This window comes from Setaria italica, chromosome I, assembly GCF_000263155.2.
Source record: "Setaria italica strain Yugu1 chromosome I, Setaria_italica_v2.0, whole genome shotgun sequence".
Taxonomy (NCBI): domain Eukaryota; kingdom Viridiplantae; phylum Streptophyta; class Magnoliopsida; order Poales; family Poaceae; genus Setaria; species Setaria italica.
Window position 1 is genome coordinate 23,878,175 of NC_028450.1, and position 20,628 is coordinate 23,898,802.

Consider the following 20,628-nt stretch of genomic DNA (forward strand, 5'->3'; position numbering starts at 1 on the left):
GTGAGTAATGTTTTTTTTTGCGTCGTCTGGTCAAATCAAGAAATGAATAGTATTAAGAAATTGATATGGCGAATTAGCCTCCTTATATGCAATTTGTTTTATAATGAGCTTATGTTTAGTCCTCCTAATTAGTATGTAAACATTAGATGGGACAGGCACTAAACGTAGTCCGTGGAACCGAACACCCCTTAAATAACATCAACTAAACAGATGTAGAAATTAGTTCACAAAACCACAAATAAACACTAAAAAGGGGGCAAGCTCTAAATGAGTTCAAATTTTTGAACAAGTGACAAACTGACACACATTAAGGTATTATATCCAGCCTATCTATTCCATCACAATGATAATCTGTATCTTAATTGTGCCTAAAATTGTACATGCTTAAGTTTAGCAACAAGATCAAACTAGGTTCCAGACTTATTACGAAAGCTAGTTCTCCATTTGGCTCATGCGAACATGTGCTGTGGCTTGTTTCATTAGTTTAATACAGCAATCAGAATGAAAACCTTCTTAGAACATATCAAGGTGATGAGATCGCCATAATGTGTACATACTTGACCAAGCATCCACATTAAATACTGAAAAAACCAAACATAGAAATGAACCTACACCGAACTCCACCATTTTACCAACGTGATTAACAATAAGGACAACCCAATTCAGCTAGAACATAATGATGACTCTGAAATATGCTATGCTAAACAAATGGCAGAGGACTTCCACGTGAACAAAATATAGATACACAACACATAAACCCTAAAATTGAACAAATATCAAGCATGCTTTCCCCAGGAAATTCGCACATACGCGTCATCTCCAAAATCCAGCAGTTTCTTCACTAGTCTGTCTCAAATTCCGGTTCCAAGTTCCAACTAATGCAAACTCATGAACAGTGAACCCTAAATCCCCACCGAGGAAGATCCAATCCAACTACTAAGCAGGGCAGACGGGTGGTGGCAAGGACGCTCACTCACCTTTTATCATGGATGGTGTTGCAGATGAACTCGTTGAGGTGGACAATGGTGCCCACGCGGAGGGTGCCGTCCCAGACGAATGGGTTGAAGGCGGTGGCGAGTATGGCCTGATGCGAGTGGGCGCCGTCGGAGAGCGTCATGCGGTAACGCTCCGAGGTGTTGGGGTTGGGGTTGGGGTTGGGGTTGGTTACCTGGCGCACCTGCAGCACCTGGAGCACCGGCTGGATCTGCGCCGGCAGCGCCCCGTCCACGATCGCCCGCACCCCGCCCGGCGTCAGCTGCGCCGCGGCCTCCATCGAACCGGAGGACCCGCCGCCGAGGCGAACCTTCCAGAAGCTTCCGCCGCAACTAGGATTTCGAAATTGGGCGAGGTTCTCAGTTCCGTTCGGAATGGTTACGGAACCCCGGACTAGTGTAGGTGAAGTAGATGAGGCGGGCGGCGGTTCCGCGGATCTCGAGGCGGTTTGGGAGGGAGAGATGTGGGTTCGGTGCATACATCAGGTGTACGTTATGCACTTGGACGGTGTTTCAGATTTTGGGAAGCACGCTCAGGAGAGGTCCGGACGCCTGGATACCGTGACATGCACACCTTCTATTTCGTCCCGTCCATTTCTTAACAGTGAGCTGGACTGACCTCACTAACGTTTCTAATGTTGTTTGTAGCCCATGGCGTTCCTATCAAAAATTTTGTTTTAACGCTCGTTTGATAGCAAGTTTGAAGAACTCGTTAGATTATTCCTTGGACCCCTGGCAAACAAAAATTTAGTGATAAAAACTTTAGCATGTCCCAAAAAAAACATATAGCTATTACCTAGCACCTCCTATGGATCATGCACAGCTGCTTGATAAACTCGTTCACGATGGTCTTTACCTTCTATGGCACGTTGCCGCCTCAAGTTTCTTTTTAATATTCCCAGACGTTGCCGCCTCAAGTTTCTTTTTAATATTCCCAGAGTTGCAGTGGAACCTGACCACCCAGATTCGAGTTCTCAACTCAGCGTATGTACTCGTATTTTTCTGAATTTATTCTAGAATTTAACTGGCGCTATTCTTTAAGTGGCAGATGACATGCCCATCGATAGTGAGGCTTTAGTGGTGACTTTGTCAATCTTAAGAATTTGCCAGCTCAGTCTTTTGAGATGTTCATAGGGATAGGGTTGCGTACGTATGTTTGTAGGGGCAAGTGTGCGTGCGTGTATGTGAGCGTCTGCATCCGTGTGATTCGCAATAATGTTTTTATCGCTGATTAACATTTCAATTATTTCTAACCTGTAAATGAAAATATGAAGGCTTATTTTTGTCCCTATCTTATATTCCTAATCTAATATATGACGTTGGGATAACTTACTTAGGGGCTGTTTGGATATGAGGTGCTAAACTTTAACAGTGTCACATCGGATGTTCGGATGCTAATTAGGAGGACTAAATATGAGCTAATTATAAAACTAATTGCAGAACCTTGTGCTAATTCGCGAGACGAATCTATTAAGCCTAATTAATCCATCATTAGCAAATGGTTACTGTAGCACCACATTGTCAAATCATGGACTAATTAGGCTTAATAGATTCGTCTCGCGAATTATACTCCATCTGTGCAATTAGTTTTGTAATTAGCTTATGTTTAGTACTCCTAATTAGCATCCAAACATCCGATGTGACAGGTGTTAAACTTTAACAGGGGTTTCCCAAACACCCCCTTAGTTCATTGAGACCGGAGGAAGTGTGATTCGTAAGCCCTCTATACTGATTGGTCATTTATTGTCATATTTCTAAAGCTGTTGTTGATAGCTCATGACCGTTACCCGCCACCAGCGAATGATTCAAAAACATAAAAACATAAGCTCGATCGGAACTCGTCCAGATACCAAATCCCTCTAGCTAATGTCAGAATGCGATCCGATTACTTGTAAACTGGGCAAGAATGGGAGTACCTCGAGACTTGACCAGGGATGCAATCACAGCAAAGCTTCAGGCTTACAGGTAAGCATAGCCCTTGTTCTCTTACCTCCAAACTCCCAACTTTGACACTATGCAAAAAGAAGATTCTCCATCACATCAAACTTACGGTACATACATGGAGTACTAAATGTAGACGAAATCAAAAACTATTTGCACAGTTTTGTTGTACTTTGCGAGACGAATCTTTTGAGCCTAATTAGTCAATATTTGGACAATAATTCACAAATACAAACGAAACGCTACAGTGTTGCTACAGTAATTTGGCGCCTCCCAAATTCGCGAAGTAAACAAGGGCATAGTTCGGCTCACCCATTGCCACTTGAGAAATCAGCGGGATTTAGTGAGACGTACAAGTTTAGATTTGTAGGTGGGGGGAAACCAGCTGCGTCATCAATCAAGTTGATTATCTTGTTATTGAGACCTAGGCCTTGATTTATAGTATATCAAGTAGTCGGGTCAGTTTCGACAAGCTCTTTGATAAGAGCAACTCCACAAGCTCCCTTTTATTAGTCCAATACCTCAATTAGGGAGAAAAGGAAAAAAAAAATAGGCTCCAACAACACTGCTAAACTTCCCGTAGATATTCATCGTCCCGAATCCTTCCCCCGTCGCCCAGCATATATATATCCGTCGCCCCAATCTTCCCCAATCCTCCTCCCCCTGTGCTCATTTGCCCACACGTGCAATCATCATCTAACGATGAATTCAGCACCAGTTGCATGGAATGTATTCGTCGGCTCATAACAAATCTGTTTTACCTATCTCCTATTGCAATTGCACAACGTAGTGATAGATTTGGCTGGTAGGAGCGGTGGCAAAAAAAAAAGAGGCACGGGGAAGGGCGAACCGGCGGTGGAGGGCGGCAGCGCCGTAGAACAGATCCTGAGGGGGAAGGGAGGTGGCGGCCCAATTGAGGGGCCCACACGTGCTGATGGGCTAGTTTTGAAGTGTTAGGGAGTTTATTATTAGGGATCTGCCGTGTGATGATATGATTTTGGGGAAATAAATTTTTAGTAGATCCCCTAATACATATTTTTGGGGAAGAATTTTACAGGATACTCTTGAAGTTGCTCTAACTTTGCTTGCCAGTTTTAGAAACGTGAAATCTTTAAAAGACAGCAGAACTCAGACCGATTTAATATAACTAGCCTAATGCGGTAATGCATTTTTATAGAAGCCGCTTCACTGGAGGAGCCACACCCGTACTCATTTTTACAGGAGTCGAAGCCCTGCTAAATAGGCTGCCCTAAATGATGCCGTTTTTAGTAAAATATAAGTAATTCATTATCTCTTTTTTTAGTATCATTTTGCTAATTTCATGCCGTGTGCTATTTATAATGTGTTTGGGATTTCATTGGCTTTTGAGTACCAATAGGTGAAATTGGGTGGGGTGGGGGGGCTGTGGTGCTGGTCACAGTAGTGTCGCTTGAGATGTCAGCAATGCAATTTTCCACCTCCCATATTTGGCCTTTCATTTTAGAACTGTACTGTAGTGAAAACTTCTTATTTTGTTTTGTGTGACTCCGCAGTGCCCATGAAGCATAGCATCTACTTGTAACATCTGTGACTTCTTTTATCATATTAACTGTGCTCGAGTGTTTCGAAGAGCAACACTCGATTTTCCGACCAATTGACGGACACCAGGCATGCTTTTCTCCTCCTCCGGCAAAGATGAGTGACTCCTCCGACGAGCTTTAGGGGTTTTGGGTTGGGGGTTGGGGTGGGGGATTACCTGTGCCCTATGGACCTAAAGGGCGATTTGGGGTGGCTCGTCGGCCGGCGGTAGAGGCGGAAGAGATGGTGGGAAGTGGAGGCGGCGAGGGCACCGCCGGAGCCGGGCGGTGGAAGATCCCCCGTGAGCAGTGGAGGTGGCGGGGGTGTAGAAGACCAACAGGTTAGCGTTGGTCGTGGTCGGCGGCGGTAGCAGAGGCGGTGTTTCGCCGCTAGAGCCGAGCGGGCAACTGGTGGCCGCTGGGAAGCTTGGCCGGACTTGGTGAAGAAGACACCGGGGGAGGTGCAATGTCAAAAAGGGTTAATTTTGGGAAGCAGGGTGGGAGGTGAGTGGCGATGACGGGTGCTGGAGAGGGGAGAGAGGTGGAGGCGGCGGGGGCCCAGCCTTTTCCTCACGTGCGTTGTGAATGGATAAGGGTCGTGCGGGGAGAGAATAAGGGAGGAGGGATCTCAGGATCTCATTTAAGACTGAGCTCCCTCTACACCCAAGTATTTGATAGACAATCCATGTAAAAAAGGTACTGTCGGCGCAGCTAAGTGGGCATAAATAAACGGGAGCATCAGCGCCTGGCATGATCAACCAGCTGCTTGCCGGAACCATGGCGTCCCTCCTGCTAGCAATAGTTCTGCCCTTCGGTCTCATCCTTATCTCCACGTACGCCTTCCAGCTGATGGCCAACGCTCGCCGCCGTCTCCCCCCTGGCCCCTTGCCGCTGCCGGTCATCGGCAACCTCCTCACCATCGGACGGGGCAGCCCTCACCGCTCCCTGGCTCGCCTCGCCGAGCGCTACGGCCCTCTGATGTCCCTCCGGCTCGGCGTCGTCCACGCCGTCGTGGTCTCCTCGTCGTCCGCCGCGCGCGAGGTCCTCCAGAGGCACAACGCCGTCCTGGCCGACCGCCCCGTCATCGACGCCTGGCTCGCCAACGGGCACCGCGCCAACTCAATCATCGCGCTCCCGCCGCACGCCAAGTGGCGCGCCCTGCGGCGGCTCTGCGCGACGGAGCTCTTCGCTCCCGGCCGGCTGGACGCGCTGGGGCCGCTGCGGCAGCGGAAGGTGAGCGAGATGCTGCTCCACGTCTCAGAGCAGGCGGCGCGCCCGCGGCCATGAACATCCTGTCGCGCATGATGTTCTCCGTCGACCTCGACTCGGGGCCGCCGCCGTCACCTGGTGGTCGGCGCGGGCTCAGCGACGCCGTGAAGGAGGCCACGATCCTGGCCGCGACGCCGAACGTCTCCGACTTCTTCCCGGCGATCGCGGCGGCCGACCTGCAGGGTCTGCGGTGCAGGATGGGGCCGCTCGTCGCAGATGCACACAAGATACTGGACGAGCTGTTTGCGCAGCGGCTGCTCGATCGGGAAGCTTGTGAGCCGCCCAAGAATGATATGCTAGACGCGGTGCTTGACAAGGAACATGAATGGCAGCAGGAGGGTGAAAGATTATGGGGTAACTATGGTTGCCTATCTTAGCTCACCATAGGTTGCATGTTTATATATATAGAACAAGAATTACAGATATAGATAGTTTAAGATAGTTTAAACTAGGACTCCTAACTTAAGTTCTATTCTATCGATAGCAAACTACAGGAGTCCATCTATCTATGAGACATGTTCGGTTACAACTCTAGTATAACACGTTTAATATCTCTAACACCCCCGCTCAATCTAAACTTTCCTAGCCACCTTGAAGTTTGAGATTGCGAACAAATGTATTCATCTTTGCAACCGGTAAGGCTTTTGTAAATCCATCTGCCAACTGATCTCCAGAAGAGATGAACCGAACTTGTAGCTGTTTTCTCATAACTCTTTCACGTACGAAGTGAAAATCAATTTCAATATGTTTTGCTCTAGCATGAAACACGGGATTAGCCGATAAGTATGTTGCACCAAGATTATCACACCAAAGAATTGAGGTGCGCTGCACTTTAACCCCAAGTTCGGTCATCAGTTGCTCAAGCCATATTATTTCTGCAGTAGCATTAGCCATCGCTTTATATTCTGCTTCTGTACTAGATCTTGAAACAGTTGGCTGTTTTCTAGCACTCCACGAGATAAGATTACTTCCATAGAATATGGCGAAGCCTCCAGTAGAACGCCTATCATCTGTATCACCTGCCCAATCCGCATCTGAGAAGGCACTGATGAATGACGACAATACCTTTTGAATATGCATCCTGAGTCCAATGGTGTGTTGTACATATCTAAGTATTCTTTTAACTGCAGTCCAATGAACAGAGGTCGGTGCATGAAGAAATTGACATACTCTGTTGACGGCAAAGGATAAATCTGGTCGTGTAATTGTCAAATATTGAAGAGCACCAACTATACTTCTGTAGCGAGTAGCATCTTCTGGACTGAGAGGAACACCATCATAGCTCGACAGCTTCTCAGATGCAGATAAAGGAGTCGTGCAAGGTTTGCAGCCGAGCATTCCAACACGCTTCAACAAGTCTTGTGCATACTTAGCTTGAGATAGAGTTATGCTATCTAAATCTTCTTTAACTTCTATACCCAAGAAGTAATGTAATTTGCCAAGATCCTTTAGTGCGAAGTCTTCTTTTAAATCAGCGAGAAGAGTTGTCACTGCTTCAGGTGATGAGCTCGTAACAATAATATCATCAACATAGATAAGCATATAAATAGTTGTACCACCCCTATGATATATAAAAAGAGACATGTCTGATTTTGACGGCACAAAACCTAGAGTGATTAATTTGGAACTTAACCTGGAGTACCACGCCCTAGGCGCCTGCTTCAGCCCATAAATAGCCTTGTCCAATTTACATATATATCCTGGTGTTTTAGTATCCTCAAAACCCGGAGGCTGCTTCATATAAACTTCCTCTTCCAGAACACCATGCAAGAACGCGTTCTGCACATCAAGTTGTCTGAGGCACCATCCCCTTGACACTGCAATAGAGAGTACCAATCTAACTGTAGCTATCTTGACAACTGGGCTGAAAGTGTCTTCATAGTCGATGCCATAGCGTTGCTTGAATCCCTTGGCAACTAATCGAGCTTTGTATCTATCAATACTCCCATCGGCTTTTCGTTTGATTTTGAAAACCCATTTGCAATCAATAACATTCTGTCCAGTTTTTCTTGGAACGAGATGCCAAGTTTTATTCTTAGCTAGAGCTTGAAATTCCACTTCCATTGCATCACGCCACTTTGAATCTGAAATAGCTTCATCAACGGAATTAGGTTCACCAGTAGCACTAAACATGCCATATCGAATCATACCATCATATAGCTTCTTTGGTTTGATAATACCGCTTTGCAACCGTGTTTGGTGACGCGGGGGATCAGGTGTGGCTGCTGGAGAACTAGAGGTTGTAGAAGATCCGGGCACAAATTCATGTGCACCTGATGCTGTAGCATGCAGCGGTGTCCCAGGTGGAGACTCCTCAGACGCATGCCCTCCTGTCGCCGCACTGTTGTCTTCTGGTGCAGCAACAGCGGTCGGCAGCTGGACTGCTGTTCCCCCATGCGGTGTAGCAGGCGAAACAGCACCGTTCGACGAGCTGGGAGGAGACAGCGTTTCCACCTGGGAGCTGCAGCCTGGGCTATGTGCACCACGTCGTGCCGGTACCGCTGGGAGCATAGGCATGGGACCTGCAATTTTCTCTGAAGATTCACTAGAAGGAGCAGGTACGTCAGTAGTATTAGTAATATCAGATGCAGCACAGTCATCATCCCCTGGATTTCGAAGGGAAGAAGGCAGTAGGACAATTTCTTTTCTAAGAGAGGGACCGGCGTTAGGATGGAGCTTTGAAAAGGGAAACACAGCTTCATCAAAAACGACATCACGGGAGATGTAAATGCGTCCAGTGGAGATATCAAGGCACTTAAAACCTTTGTGCATGGAACTATAGCCAAGGAAAGCACACTGAGTGGATCGAAAAGATAACTTCCTGGAATTATATGGCCGCAGATTAGGCCAACAAGCGCAGCCAAAAACACGGAGATTGCTATAATCGGGTGCATCATGAAAAAGGCGAGTACTAGGAATTTCAAAATCAATAACCTTGCTGGGAAGAATATTAATGAGATAGGTAGCTGTAAGGAAAGCTTGATCCCAAAATTTTAAAGGTATGGAAGCATGAGCAAGGAGAGCTAAACCAACTTCAACAATATGTCTATGTTTGCGTTCAGCAGCACCGTTTTGTTGATGAGCATGAGGACAAGACACACGGTGTGTGATCCCAATTTGCTTGAAGAAGGAATTTAATTTTTCATACTCGCCTCCCCAATCTGATTGAACACAAAGAATTTTCTTAGAGAACTGTCTTTCTACTAAGTTTTGAAAGTCTTGGAAAATTCGAAAAACATCAGATTTATGCTTCAACAAATATATCCAAGTGTATTTGCTATAGTCGTCAATGAAGCTAACATAATAGCTATAACGCCCAACAGAGATGGGTGCAGGCCCCCACACATCAGAATAAATCAGATCAAGAGGAGCACTAGAAATTTTATTGGAAACGGAATAAGGCAGTTGATGGCTCTTGGCCCTTTGACATGAATCACAAATTGACTCAACATTCTTGGAACTAGCACACGGCAATTTATTTGAGCTAAGGATCTTCTGAACTATGGGAGTAGCAGGGTGACCTAGACGACTATGCCATAACGATGTAGAAGGGACATGGACTCCAAAGGCTTCATGCTTTGACTCTATTTTTTCTTTTGATGGAATGAGAGGATACAGGCCACCTTTGCATCTACCGTGATGTAAAGTCCTCTTCGTTTCCAGATCCTTAACGAGAAAGAAATCAGGGTGAAATTCAAGAAAAGCATTGTTATCTTTGGCAAGTTTATGAACTGAAATAAGGCTTTTGGCAGAAGAGGGCACATGAAGAATATTGTTCAAATCAAGTTTACTGGAAGGGGTATGAAAGACTGTATGCCCAATATTACTAATACTCATACCTTTGCCACTGGCGTTATGAACTTGTTCATTGCCACTATATTTGTCACGGACGGTCAGCTTGTCAAGTTCACCGGTGATATGGTTAGTGGCCCCGCTGTCCACATACCAATTTGTATCAACACCATAAGCTCCTGCTGGCCGCCCACGGTACTGGTTGTCTTCCTCGTAACGAAAATAGCATTGATTTGCTTCATGATTTGTCTTCTTGCATATTTGACACGGCACCTTCTTTGTGCCTTGCGAGCTGTTGCCTTGAGTATTACTGGTGAAATTTTGATTGCTGTTTTGTCCATTACGCCCTGAATTGGATCGACCTCCACGTCGACCACCAGAGCGACTACGGCTTCCACGACCACGGGATGCCATATTAGCTGAAGACTGAAATTGATCGGTTCCTTGATACATCTCGAGCCGAAGATCGTACTCCATAAGTAGCGAATATAATTCAGAAAGTGAAAGATCTCCTGACCGGCCCATCATAGAGGAAACAAAGGGGTGATAATCATAATCTAAACCATTAAGTAGGTGAGCAACCACCTCATCATCGTTGATGACGACGCCGGCTGACGCGAGCTCATCCTTGATGTTTTGCATCTTGTTGAAGTAGGCTGCCGTGGTAAGACTGCCCTTCTTGGTGGTGGCCAATTGCATGCGCAGATTCGTAATCCGCGCTCTTGATTGTCCTGCAAACATAGCCCCTAACGCCTTCCATGCCTGCGCAGAGGTTGTTGCAGTCGTGATCCCGACGAGGACCTCCTTGGAGACCGAATTCACCAGGTAGCTGAGTAGCTGTTGATCTTTTTCCACCCATGAGTCATGCTCTGGGTTGGGAATTTCCTTCTTCTTGCCGTCGACTTCAGCTTCAAGTACTTGTCGCGGCTCGGCGATAGTTCCATCCAGGATCCCAAGCGCCTTGGCGCCTCGAACAGCAGGCAGGAACTGAGTTTTCCACAGGACAAAGTTATCCCGTGTAAGCTTGTCCACCACCGGATGTCCGAAAGAAGAGGATTGGTGCCTTCCATCATGAGAAGAAGACGATGACATCTTGTTTGTCGTGTAGGAGGAGCGTCACAATCTTGAGTTGCGCACTTCTGTTGCAACGTCGCGGGGAGGAGCGTCACGAGCAGCGTCGCGGCCCCCTTGTCGCGAGGATGTGCTGACAGGATTTTTTTTCTTTAGATCTATTCTAGGAAGAGGCGGCTCTGATTACCATGAAAGATTATGGGGTAACTATGGTTGCCTATCTTAGCTCACCATAGGTTGCATGTTTATATATATAGAACAAGAATTACAGATATAGATAGTTTAAGATAGTTTAAACTAGGACTCCTAACTTAAGTTCTATTCTATCGATAGCAAACTACAGGAGTCCATCTATCTATGAGACATGTTCGGTTACAACTCTAGTATAACACGTTTAATATCTCTAACAGAGGGCTCTATGATCAATCGCTCTACAGTCAAAGGATTGTTTACGGTACAGTACACACATACTCCGTCCATATCTGAACTAACTAGATTGTCCTAAACGCCGTGTATTTATGGACCCGATCTTAAGATATATGATCTGAATATATAGAGGACGTTTTAGAATTTCAGTGATCAAATCAAATTAATTAAAAACTTTCACAAGTTTGGCAGCTGCTAACATAGGAAAAGAGTATTTAGGTTGGTCACATCTCACATGATAATAATTCGTGTAATATTCAGTTGCTAACCTTTGGGTGGGCAACGTTCGTTGGTTAATTCACACACACCGATGTCCTTCAGTTTATCGATGCATCACAGGACATGTTTGTTGCGGGATCAGATACAAGCTCAACTACAGTTGAGTGGGCAATGGCCGCTTTACTAAAGAACCCTCAAGTGATGGAGAAGGTGAAGGGGGAGCTCATGAGAGTTCTTGGCAACAAAACACAAGTCGAGGAATCCGACATCGCCCAGCTTCCCTATCTTCAAGCTGTGGTAAAAGAAGTACTTCGACTCTACCCTTCGGTCGCGACGACATTTTATCGCGCAGAGGCCACGGTACAAGTGCAAGGATACACCATTCCTGAAGGAACCACCATCATACTCAACATATGGGCAGTTCATAGAGATGCTGACGTATGGACTGATCCGGAAAAATTTATGCCTGAAAGGTTCATGGATGGAGGCAGTGACTTTTCGAGTAAGGACTGCAAGCTAATTCCATTTGGTGGCGGGCGTCGCATCTGCATTGGATTGCCGCTAGCGTATAGAACGGTCCATTTGATTCTTGCGTCGCTGCTGCATCAATTCGATTGGATACTTCCTGAAGAGGCCATGGAAAATGGTGTTGATATGACCGAGAAGTTTGGACTTGTGATTTCTATGGCTACTCCATTAAAAGCGATCGCCAAGAAGCGTGACATGTGAATGTATGTTACAATAGTCAAAAAAAGTGTGGTACAACAGAAATTTTAGAAGTAATAAATTGAAATAGTGGATTGTAAAACTGTGAAACTTGTGACATGATGAAAATACTAATAAAAAGGAGACAGCAGCAATGATGCCTTGCTAGCATGACCACTTTATAAGAGAGTACCAATCTCGAAACATTCTCCTCTCCCAGAAGGGGGTACAGACCCATAAAAATCGAGAGTTGGAAAATATTTCTACCAAAGAACCCATCCGTGATGCTATCCCCCATAGTTTCAAAATGAAAGTATGAAATATTTTTAGATATTTGTCTGACTATTGAATTTAAAGCTTATTCTATTGCAAGTCTGACTGTACAATAGCAAATAACTAGACATACAACCACATACAAAATGATGCTAAAATAAGAAAAAATTGACATACAGCCCAATATCAAACACACTTCTCAAATACTTTAGATACTTTAGGGTGGTGAGGTAAGCCCCCACATATATGCAGATTCTTCAGATATTTCAAATTTCCCAATGCATATGCGGATTAATCAGATACTTCAAATTGGGATTTGGCAAAGGTCGTTGGGCCGGGGCACCTGACCATGATGCATGACTGGCTCTACCTTGGGATGTCGGGTGTATACTCCTCCTGTTGATAACTTCAAAGTGTCACCTCAGAATCTCCTTGAAGCTACTTTGGATCCAAATGGTAAAGGACACTCTGGATTCTTATGATAGTTTTTGAGAATATGGCATTTTCTTCAGCTTTAGACTTCCAAAGGCAGAACTAAAATCTAAAGATGAAATAAAGTTAGTCAAGATGCATACTACCTCCATTTTAAAATGTATGGGTGTTTAATTTTATCATAAATCAACTCTCTAATTTTGACAAGGTTTTTTAAATATATTAATATCCGTAATATGAAATAAATATACTATTAACAATATATTCATGATGGATTAGCAAACCTTATTTGGTATTGTGGATGTTGGTGCTTTTTCATAAATTTTATCAAAGTTGGAGAAATTTGATTTAAAAAATAAAACACATTACATTTTGAACGAAAGAAGTACAGTGCAAAAAGTGGCATCATCATCATCATATCAACAACAAAATTGAAACAACACAAGGATGCTTTACCAGGCCTAATTCAGCCCAACCCGACATCCATCCGTCCACGCAAAGGGAAAACCAAACCAAGGAAAAAAAGAAAGCAGCTTGTGGGAGGAAGGAGCGGGAGAAGGAGATCCTCCTGCCGCCCCCACGACCCCGCCTCTTTCCCATATCCCCACACCCATCGCCCTCCTCCCCTCCCACATTCCCTTCTCACCACCTTTCCTCTCCCCGGCCGCCGTCCTCTCTGTCCTCCGCTCCGTCCCCTCCTCTCCCACCACATGCTGCGGCGGCGCGGGTGCCTCCCCGCGGCGCTGTTGTGGCTCGTCGCCGTGGCGTTGGCGGCGCTCTTGGCGCGGCCGGCGGGCGCGGCGTGGTGCATCGCGCGGAGCGGGGCGTCGGACAAGGCGCTGCAGTTGGCGCTGGACTACGCGTGCGGGCCCGCCGGCGGCGCCGACTGCGCGCCCATCCAGGCCAGCGGCCTCTGCTACCTGCCCAACACCCTCGCCGCGCACGCCTCCTACGCCTTCAACTCCATCTTCCAGCGCTCCCGCGCCGCGCCGGGGGCCTGCGACTTCGCCGGCACCGCCACCGTCACGCTCACCGACCCCAGTCAGTACAACTTTCCGCCTTGTTCATGTTCTTCACTGTGCGGCGCTTCCCTTTTTCCTTGCGACCTTCCGTCCTGTTGCCGTATCTGTGCGGCATCAATCCGTCTCCGGCGTCCCCCTTTAGCTTTTGCTTTTGTGTTCGGTCTTGGAGTACGTCCTCTGTCTCTTTTGCTTTGCGCAACCATACTCTGCTAAACTGCCGGTTGCTTTTCTTGTTTTCTAGGACTTCTGAGTTAATTTCTTTATTTGTCACATAATTTCTTTTCATTCATCTGGCTAATACTAGTTTTTCCTCACTATTTTTCTTTTACATGAGAATAGTATCAATTTTATAAGAGAAAATCATGAGTAAAAACTAGCTGGGGAGTTAATGTGAGATGTGTCAAATGAGTGTTCTCTTAGATCCATTTTCAGAGGTATAAGGGTAGTGGACATCTTGGCTTGTGTGGAATGCCTGGAAGGCATGGTGAAAGTTGTATTGCTATACTAATAGGAAGTGAGTGATGAACAGCATTGACATGATCGATAACTTTAGACTGGCCTTTTTTATCTAGTCCATGGCGTGGGTAAGAGCATTGCTGTGAACCCAAATAAGTACAACACGATGCTAAACAAAAGAGTGTGTTTTGTTTCATATTACCACGAGACGTATTTGGGTTGAGATAATACACGCGAGAAAGTAGAACTGCTATACAGTATACTGAACAGGAGGCAACTGTAAGGTCATGCATGTTTATTGCCAGTTTCGCCTTCACAGTTATGTTCAAGTGTTCAAGAACTCTTGCAACTTTGCAAGAGGATGAAAGATGTACGCACGTAAATTGTACACAGTATTCATTAGGATCCAGTAGAGCTTGCCTATCTCTTATTGTGGTGTATTTGTTAGTTGGTCAGATTAACAGAGGTTCCTTATCAGAGAACTAAGTGCAGCGATTTCTAATCTATACTCTGATCATGTACATGTGCTTTATGAATAAATATTAGTCAATGTTGGCTACTGAATAATGTCTTTTCTTGAATTGAATTTTTCACTGAAAAAACATCCAACTAAATGTAATTCCATCTTGCGCTGAACTACAAATATACAAGACATGCGAAAGGGAATATGCATGGCCATGAGATGAGCTAATGTAGCATGATTCTACTTTTCCCTTTGAGAAGTGTAGCATGACTCTACATAAAAACCGAGTTTGCACATATATGTCTCATAGGTGGTTACATTTTAGTTTTAGTATTTTCATTTGATCTTTTGTGGTGTTCAATTAAAGTTTATTTTAGATATGTTGGATCTGTGATGTGTGCATTTACCATTATATGCGTGACTACAGCTAGTTGAACCATTCTTGACCCCTCCCCTTGTCCCTTTTTCTTATGACACATTCTGCAATATCTTCTCACAGATCTTAGAAGTATATGGGGGTATCAACTTATTCATTTTGTATTTTGCATTTCAGGTTATGGATCATGCACCTACCCTTCATCTCCAAGGTAAATGTATTACATAATACTAGCCTCCATTTTAAGAAGTGCGTAAATGATTCAGGCAATGTGGAAATTCTAATTACAGTTAACTTCATTGATTCATTCCATAACTTATTTTATCTTGTAGAAATTCAATATTTCTAATGTACATAGACATGTACAGATAAAATTACAAAAGACAAGTAGCACACACCCGCATAACTCATTTGTGAAGGTAGCTGCTTAGCCTTCAAAGTATTATACTTGGAAGTGTTTTCTTAATTTTAAGGAATATGTTCATTGGCCATTTGTCAGTTGGTATCTTACATATGGATACACTAGTAGAATTTGTTAGGATACTAAGCGCAAATTCACAGGATTTTTGTTCTGATTGCCTGTCTCTTGCTTCCTGTAACCTTGTCATGCTAAAAAATGATTTGTTGGATGGCAATAATAGATACTTTTTATGCAAAAGAGCACCCAAAAAATGAAGATACTAGAGAGCATGCATCATGATTTCATGGTTATTTTTTTTTTCAGTTGAGTCCCAGAGTCAGATATTGCTCCAATAGGCAATTCGGCAGCACGAGGAAGTGCTGCATTATTTGTGTAAAAACATAGTGCATTATCAGTGGTGTTACAAAATAAGCTATTAGAAAAAGATAAATAGTTTGGAGCCTTTCAATGAAGAGTTGATTCTGGGGTGAACCTTGAACCCTTTTATCTAAATCAAGAGTTTACAAAAAAAAAGGATGTGATTTATGTAGATCTGCATTTTAATTTTATTAGCCTGGTGACCACATAAAAATAATTTGTGTGGTTCTTTTAGTTTATTACGATTTATGCATCAGAAGTTATACATTCATTGCTGAAACAGAATCATATTGACCATGGTAATTCTTGTTTGCAGCACCGCCGGGCAGTCAGGTTCAACATCCTCCATCCCTGGCACCACGTTTAAGTCACCACCGGGCACTGGAGGACTGAGCACACCTGACATCGATTCAACCGACTCCAATGCTGAAGCTCCAGCTGCCGCATCCTTCTTGTCTCTTGCTCTGTCCTGTTTCATGTACATGTTCTTGCACTTGTGGTGATGCATGGACGATCTAGTTAGAGTTTTAGACTCTGTAGAGCATTGCCATGTTGCATTTGCATCATGATATAAGAGACACCACAACAGTTTTGTCTCAGGGGATTGGTTGGTTGGTGGTAGCGGTTGTAACCTGCCGTTCAAGTGAAAGGCAAGAGTGCCGTCAGTTGGATTCCCAGAGGTCAGAGGTGATTCTCTGCTGATTTCAGCAGCACCTCTGCCAAACGGTTTTTCAGAAAGAAGTGATTCTCTGCTGATTCTGTGAAGTGATTCTTTGAAATAAACTAAGAGGCTGGAAGCTAAAAAAGTAGTTTTTCCTGATTCTATGAAGTGATTCTCCATCCTAATTTTAAGAATTTATACTAGAGAATCAAACAGAATACTTTCAGTCACAGAATCACTTCTATCAGAGAATCACTTCTCATAGAGAATCAGAATCAGATGGAGTTTTACCGAACACACCCTAATTCTTTTTTTTCTTGGTGTTCCGATTTTGTTATGTTGTAGCTATTAATTTTCTATTGCTAATTTTTGTTTCAAAGCGGATTGGTTTTGTCTTCAGAAGTTTTAGGAAAATAGAATTACATGGTGATTTTGATAGAGATATATTCCCCGTCCCAATTTATAGGTCGTTTTGACTTTTCTAGGTGCATAGCTATGCGCCTAGATATATGCTTATGTCTTATACATAATAAATACTAGAAAAAAGTGTATTTTCCACCCCTCAAGTATTGCAAAAGTGTGACATTCATCCCTCATGTTTTATTTGGTGCAAATCAACCCCTTTCTAACTAAACCGCTGCATTATCATCCCACCTTAGTTTAACAATGGTTTAGTATCATCTAATGATAGTTTATGCCACATAATCATGTGACTAATCACTGCTTAGCAATGTAATATGATGAGTTGAGGATATAGAGCCCACAAAAAATTCAGTAAATCCTCTAAATTAACTATCCATAAAAGTTTTATTGAAAAATTTAATAGAACCGATTCACACCAAAATATTATAGCAAATGACTCAACATTGGACGTGGCTAATCAATGATTAGTAAGATGATTACATGATCTAAACTGATATTACATGGCACTAGATAATTGTTAAACAAGGTGAGGATGATAAATATATCATTTTAGTTAGTTAAGGGGTTGATTTGCACCAAATAAAATATTAGGGATGAATGTCACACTTTTGCAATATTTGAAGGATGAAAAGTACTCTTTTTCCAAAATATTATGAATCTAGAAAAACTAAAATGACCTATAATTTGAAACGGAGGGGATGTTTAGTGATAGTTAAGTGGTAGATGATATCTTTTTGCCCGTCGGGAAATGAGTTCAATCTGCTTAAGAAAAGCTTGCATCTGGGGCCAAATGGTAGAAGCAGTACGTACTACTTCTTTGGCTGACAATCTATCAATTTTATGGCTCAAAGTTGGTTTCATTTGAAATTATAGCTGAAGTTACCAAAAAATTATTTGAAATTGAATTTTAAAAATGAGTGTGGTTTTTTTCCGGTTGAAAGCGTCTAACTTGCGGCTGTTCGTAAAAAAGTCCAGTTTAAATTCAAGTTCATAATCTGAATTTTTTTACTTGTCGTTTAAAAAATATTTTTTTAGATAATTAATTTTATATATATCTATAATTGAAAGCCAATGTATTTTCAGCCGAAGTGCAGTCGGAAATGAAGAACAAAACGTTCTCTAAAAAAAAGAAAAAGGAAATAACAAATCATAATAACATAATAAGTCGGCCCAAAAATGTCCTCATTAGCCCAGATAGCCCAGTCAGCCCATCACGGTTCAGCCTAGGGTTTTGTCTCCACAGCGTTCCTCCCCATGCTCCCACCTCTGTTATATATAATCCTTCCCCGCCGCCGCCCGTCCTCTTCCCTTCGCGCACCGCTCCACCCCACCCCGCCGCCACCGCCGCTTCGCCGCCGGAACCGCCACCGTCGCCATGGGTAAGCCCCCGCCATTAGTCCACCCATCGTTGGAGTTATCCTCCTTATCTTGTTGCGGATCTGAAGCCGCTGCTGTTGTGTGGCGATGAATTACAGCCCGGATCAAGGTGCACGAGCTCCGGGGGAAGAACAAGGCGGAGCTGCAGGGGCAGCTCAAGGAGCTCAAGTCCGAGCTCTCCCTCCTCCGCGTCGCCAAGGTCACCGGCGGGGCACCCAACAAGCTCTCCAAGATGTGCGTACCTGCAATATCTCCTCATGTCTGCCTTTCTTTGCTTGTGAACCGGGTTGAATCGAATTGAACCCTGCTCGTTTGGATTTTGCAGCAAGGTGGTGCGCACCTCGATCGCGCGCGTGCTGACGGTGATCTCGCAGAAGCAGAAAGCGGCGCTGCGTGAGGCGTACAAGAAGAAGAAGCTGCTCCCCCTCGACCTCCGCCCCAAGAAGACCCGTGCCATCCGCCGCCGCCTCACCAAGCACCAGGTATATGCACCATACTACTAGTCTACTACGATACAATCATATCGCCACTGCCACCCCTAGGTGTTCGCACGCCTTTGCCCTCCAGTAGTGTTAGAAAGCGTTTTACTTCAAAATAGATATTCTTGCGCCCTAACGAGTGAAATGAGGTGGCACCTTATTAATCAAGTGACTGTTATTTTCATGAGGTTGTTTCTTTCTGATAGTCTTTAGTGCTTTGCCAATGTCTGATTTGATTAGGTTATATAAGTTGTTGCATCCTTGCTGGAGGCATCATTGACTGACCAACTGGCAACTGGTGATGCCTTTTGTTTAAGTTTTTCTTCATTATGCAATTTAAAGCAATGAATTAGGTTTGTTGCCTGGATATATGATCTGAATACTCTCTGTTCTCACACAATTAAGTCGTAGCTGACTGAGTGCTACTAAATTTGGGTGCCAGATAATTACATTTCCTTCAATCTGTTCAGATATGCAGTAGGTTTTTGCTTGCTAGAATGTTCTTTGCATAATTCTGAGTTGATCAGTTGATGTGTGATGTAGTTTGATGTATGAAATTATCTTGTGTGTAACTGAGTGTCTACGATTACTAGCTGCACTAGTCTGCAATTGCTATGACGCCTATCAAAATGGTGGTATCCAATCATTTCCCTAAGTTGGTTGTTTTAACAGTGTGACATGTGAGCAAGTGACAACTGAAACAATACCCTGTTTAGAATGTGACCCTGGAATGCCAATCTTATTAGTTACTGTTGCCCATCAATTGCCAAACCATGCAATTGGCAATTGAAACAATACCATGTTTAGAATGTGTCACTGAAATGCCAATCTGATTGGTGCTGTTATGACACAGCAATCACCAAAACATGCATTGCCCTTGGAACCGTAAATTGCTTGCCATATTTCTGTACTTTTGTATTGGATTATCAAATCATAGACGGCCTGACATTTTTGGTCTCTGTGTCTGTCCTCCAGCTTTCTCTGAAGACGGAGAGGGAAAAGAAGCGTGAGAAGTACTTCCCCATGAGGAAGTATGCTATCAAGGCCTAGGTCAGAACTGTGAGATGCTAAGCTTAGCAGATCAACGGCTGTTTCTTTGCCTAGGAAGTGTTTTAAGTTTTGATTTGTATGGACATTTGCTGTGGGAAAGTACGGTGTATTTCCTCTGTTATCTCAAATGCCTAGATTGGTTCAAGGGGCTGTTCGTATTGGCACTGAAATCTTGCTTATTTGGTGTGAAAACTGTCATGTCTACAGTTTATCCATAGAATGCCGAAAGCGCAAAGTCCCAAATGGGTTGTCCTGCTTTTCCTTGGATTACCTGTTCTTTTATTAGTTGCAAGGCCATAGTCGCCGTTTCCTATTTGCGAAACCTTCAAGTTTATGTTAGGCGAGTCGTACAGTAGGACGGACAACAGCCAACAGGAGGTAATGTGAGATGTAACTTCTCGACAGAGATGGTATTATCCATTTCGCAGATGACTGGGCAAAGATATGTCCGACAGGGTACATGCTTGACCATCAGGCAGGATGGGAATATGAGTCACGCGACCTAAGCTGGAAGAATTACAAGCATGCATACATGGGATACAAATTGGCAGAGTTGAAAAGCAAGCAATGTTTCCAGTAAAATGAGCACAAGTGGCTCTTCATGCACTGAGCGGAAAGCTTTGTGAACAGTGTAACGATCTCTTGATAAGTTCATACCAATGCAGTGCAACGCATATGATTTTTTTAATTTAGCTAATTATTCAAAGGTAATTCCTTCCAAATTAAGTTTGTAAGAAGTAACTTTTTTTTGTCACGCTGAATTTCGTGAACAATCCGTCCATAGTGTCACTCCGAATTGTGTCATGTGATGACAGTGACTGATATGCCACGGTGGTACGGGCCGAAAACGATTCCGTGCGGTAGTAT

At 44.0% G+C, this 20,628-nt stretch overlaps 3 protein-coding genes and 1 pseudogene across 3 annotated transcripts; 3 read left to right on the plus strand and 1 right to left on the minus strand.

Annotated features, from left to right (window-relative positions):
• Positions 1-1,330, minus strand: part of LOC101773158 — a 4,377-nt pseudogene extending 3,047 nt beyond the window's left edge.
• Positions 1,331-5,183: 3,853 nt separating this feature from the next.
• Positions 5,184-12,086, plus strand: LOC101773569 (geraniol 8-hydroxylase). Its single transcript, XM_022823670.1, is given in 4 exon segments — positions 5,184-5,762; positions 5,765-6,097; positions 11,035-11,075; positions 11,387-12,086. Coding segments are annotated over 4 exon segments (1,506 nt in total). The 5' UTR covers positions 5,184-5,239; the 3' UTR covers positions 11,996-12,086.
• A 1,199-nt stretch (positions 12,087-13,285) lies between these two features.
• Positions 13,286-16,512, plus strand: LOC101773980 (PLASMODESMATA CALLOSE-BINDING PROTEIN 2). The gene is made up of 3 exons (XM_004954885.2): positions 13,286-13,717; positions 15,171-15,204; positions 16,088-16,512. The coding sequence occupies exons 1-3, from the start codon at positions 13,387-13,389 to the stop codon at positions 16,272-16,274; spliced, it is 552 nt and encodes a 183-aa protein (XP_004954942.1). The 5' UTR covers positions 13,286-13,386; the 3' UTR covers positions 16,275-16,512.
• A 1,579-nt stretch (positions 16,513-18,091) lies between these two features.
• On the plus strand, positions 18,092-20,018 carry LOC101767630 (60S ribosomal protein L35-2). The gene is made up of 4 exons (XM_004952476.3): positions 18,092-18,234; positions 18,331-18,466; positions 18,558-18,714; positions 19,687-20,018. The coding sequence occupies exons 1-4, from the start codon at positions 18,231-18,233 to the stop codon at positions 19,759-19,761; spliced, it is 372 nt and encodes a 123-aa protein (XP_004952533.1). The 5' UTR covers positions 18,092-18,230; the 3' UTR covers positions 19,762-20,018.
• The last annotated feature ends 610 nt before the right edge of the window (positions 20,019-20,628 follow it).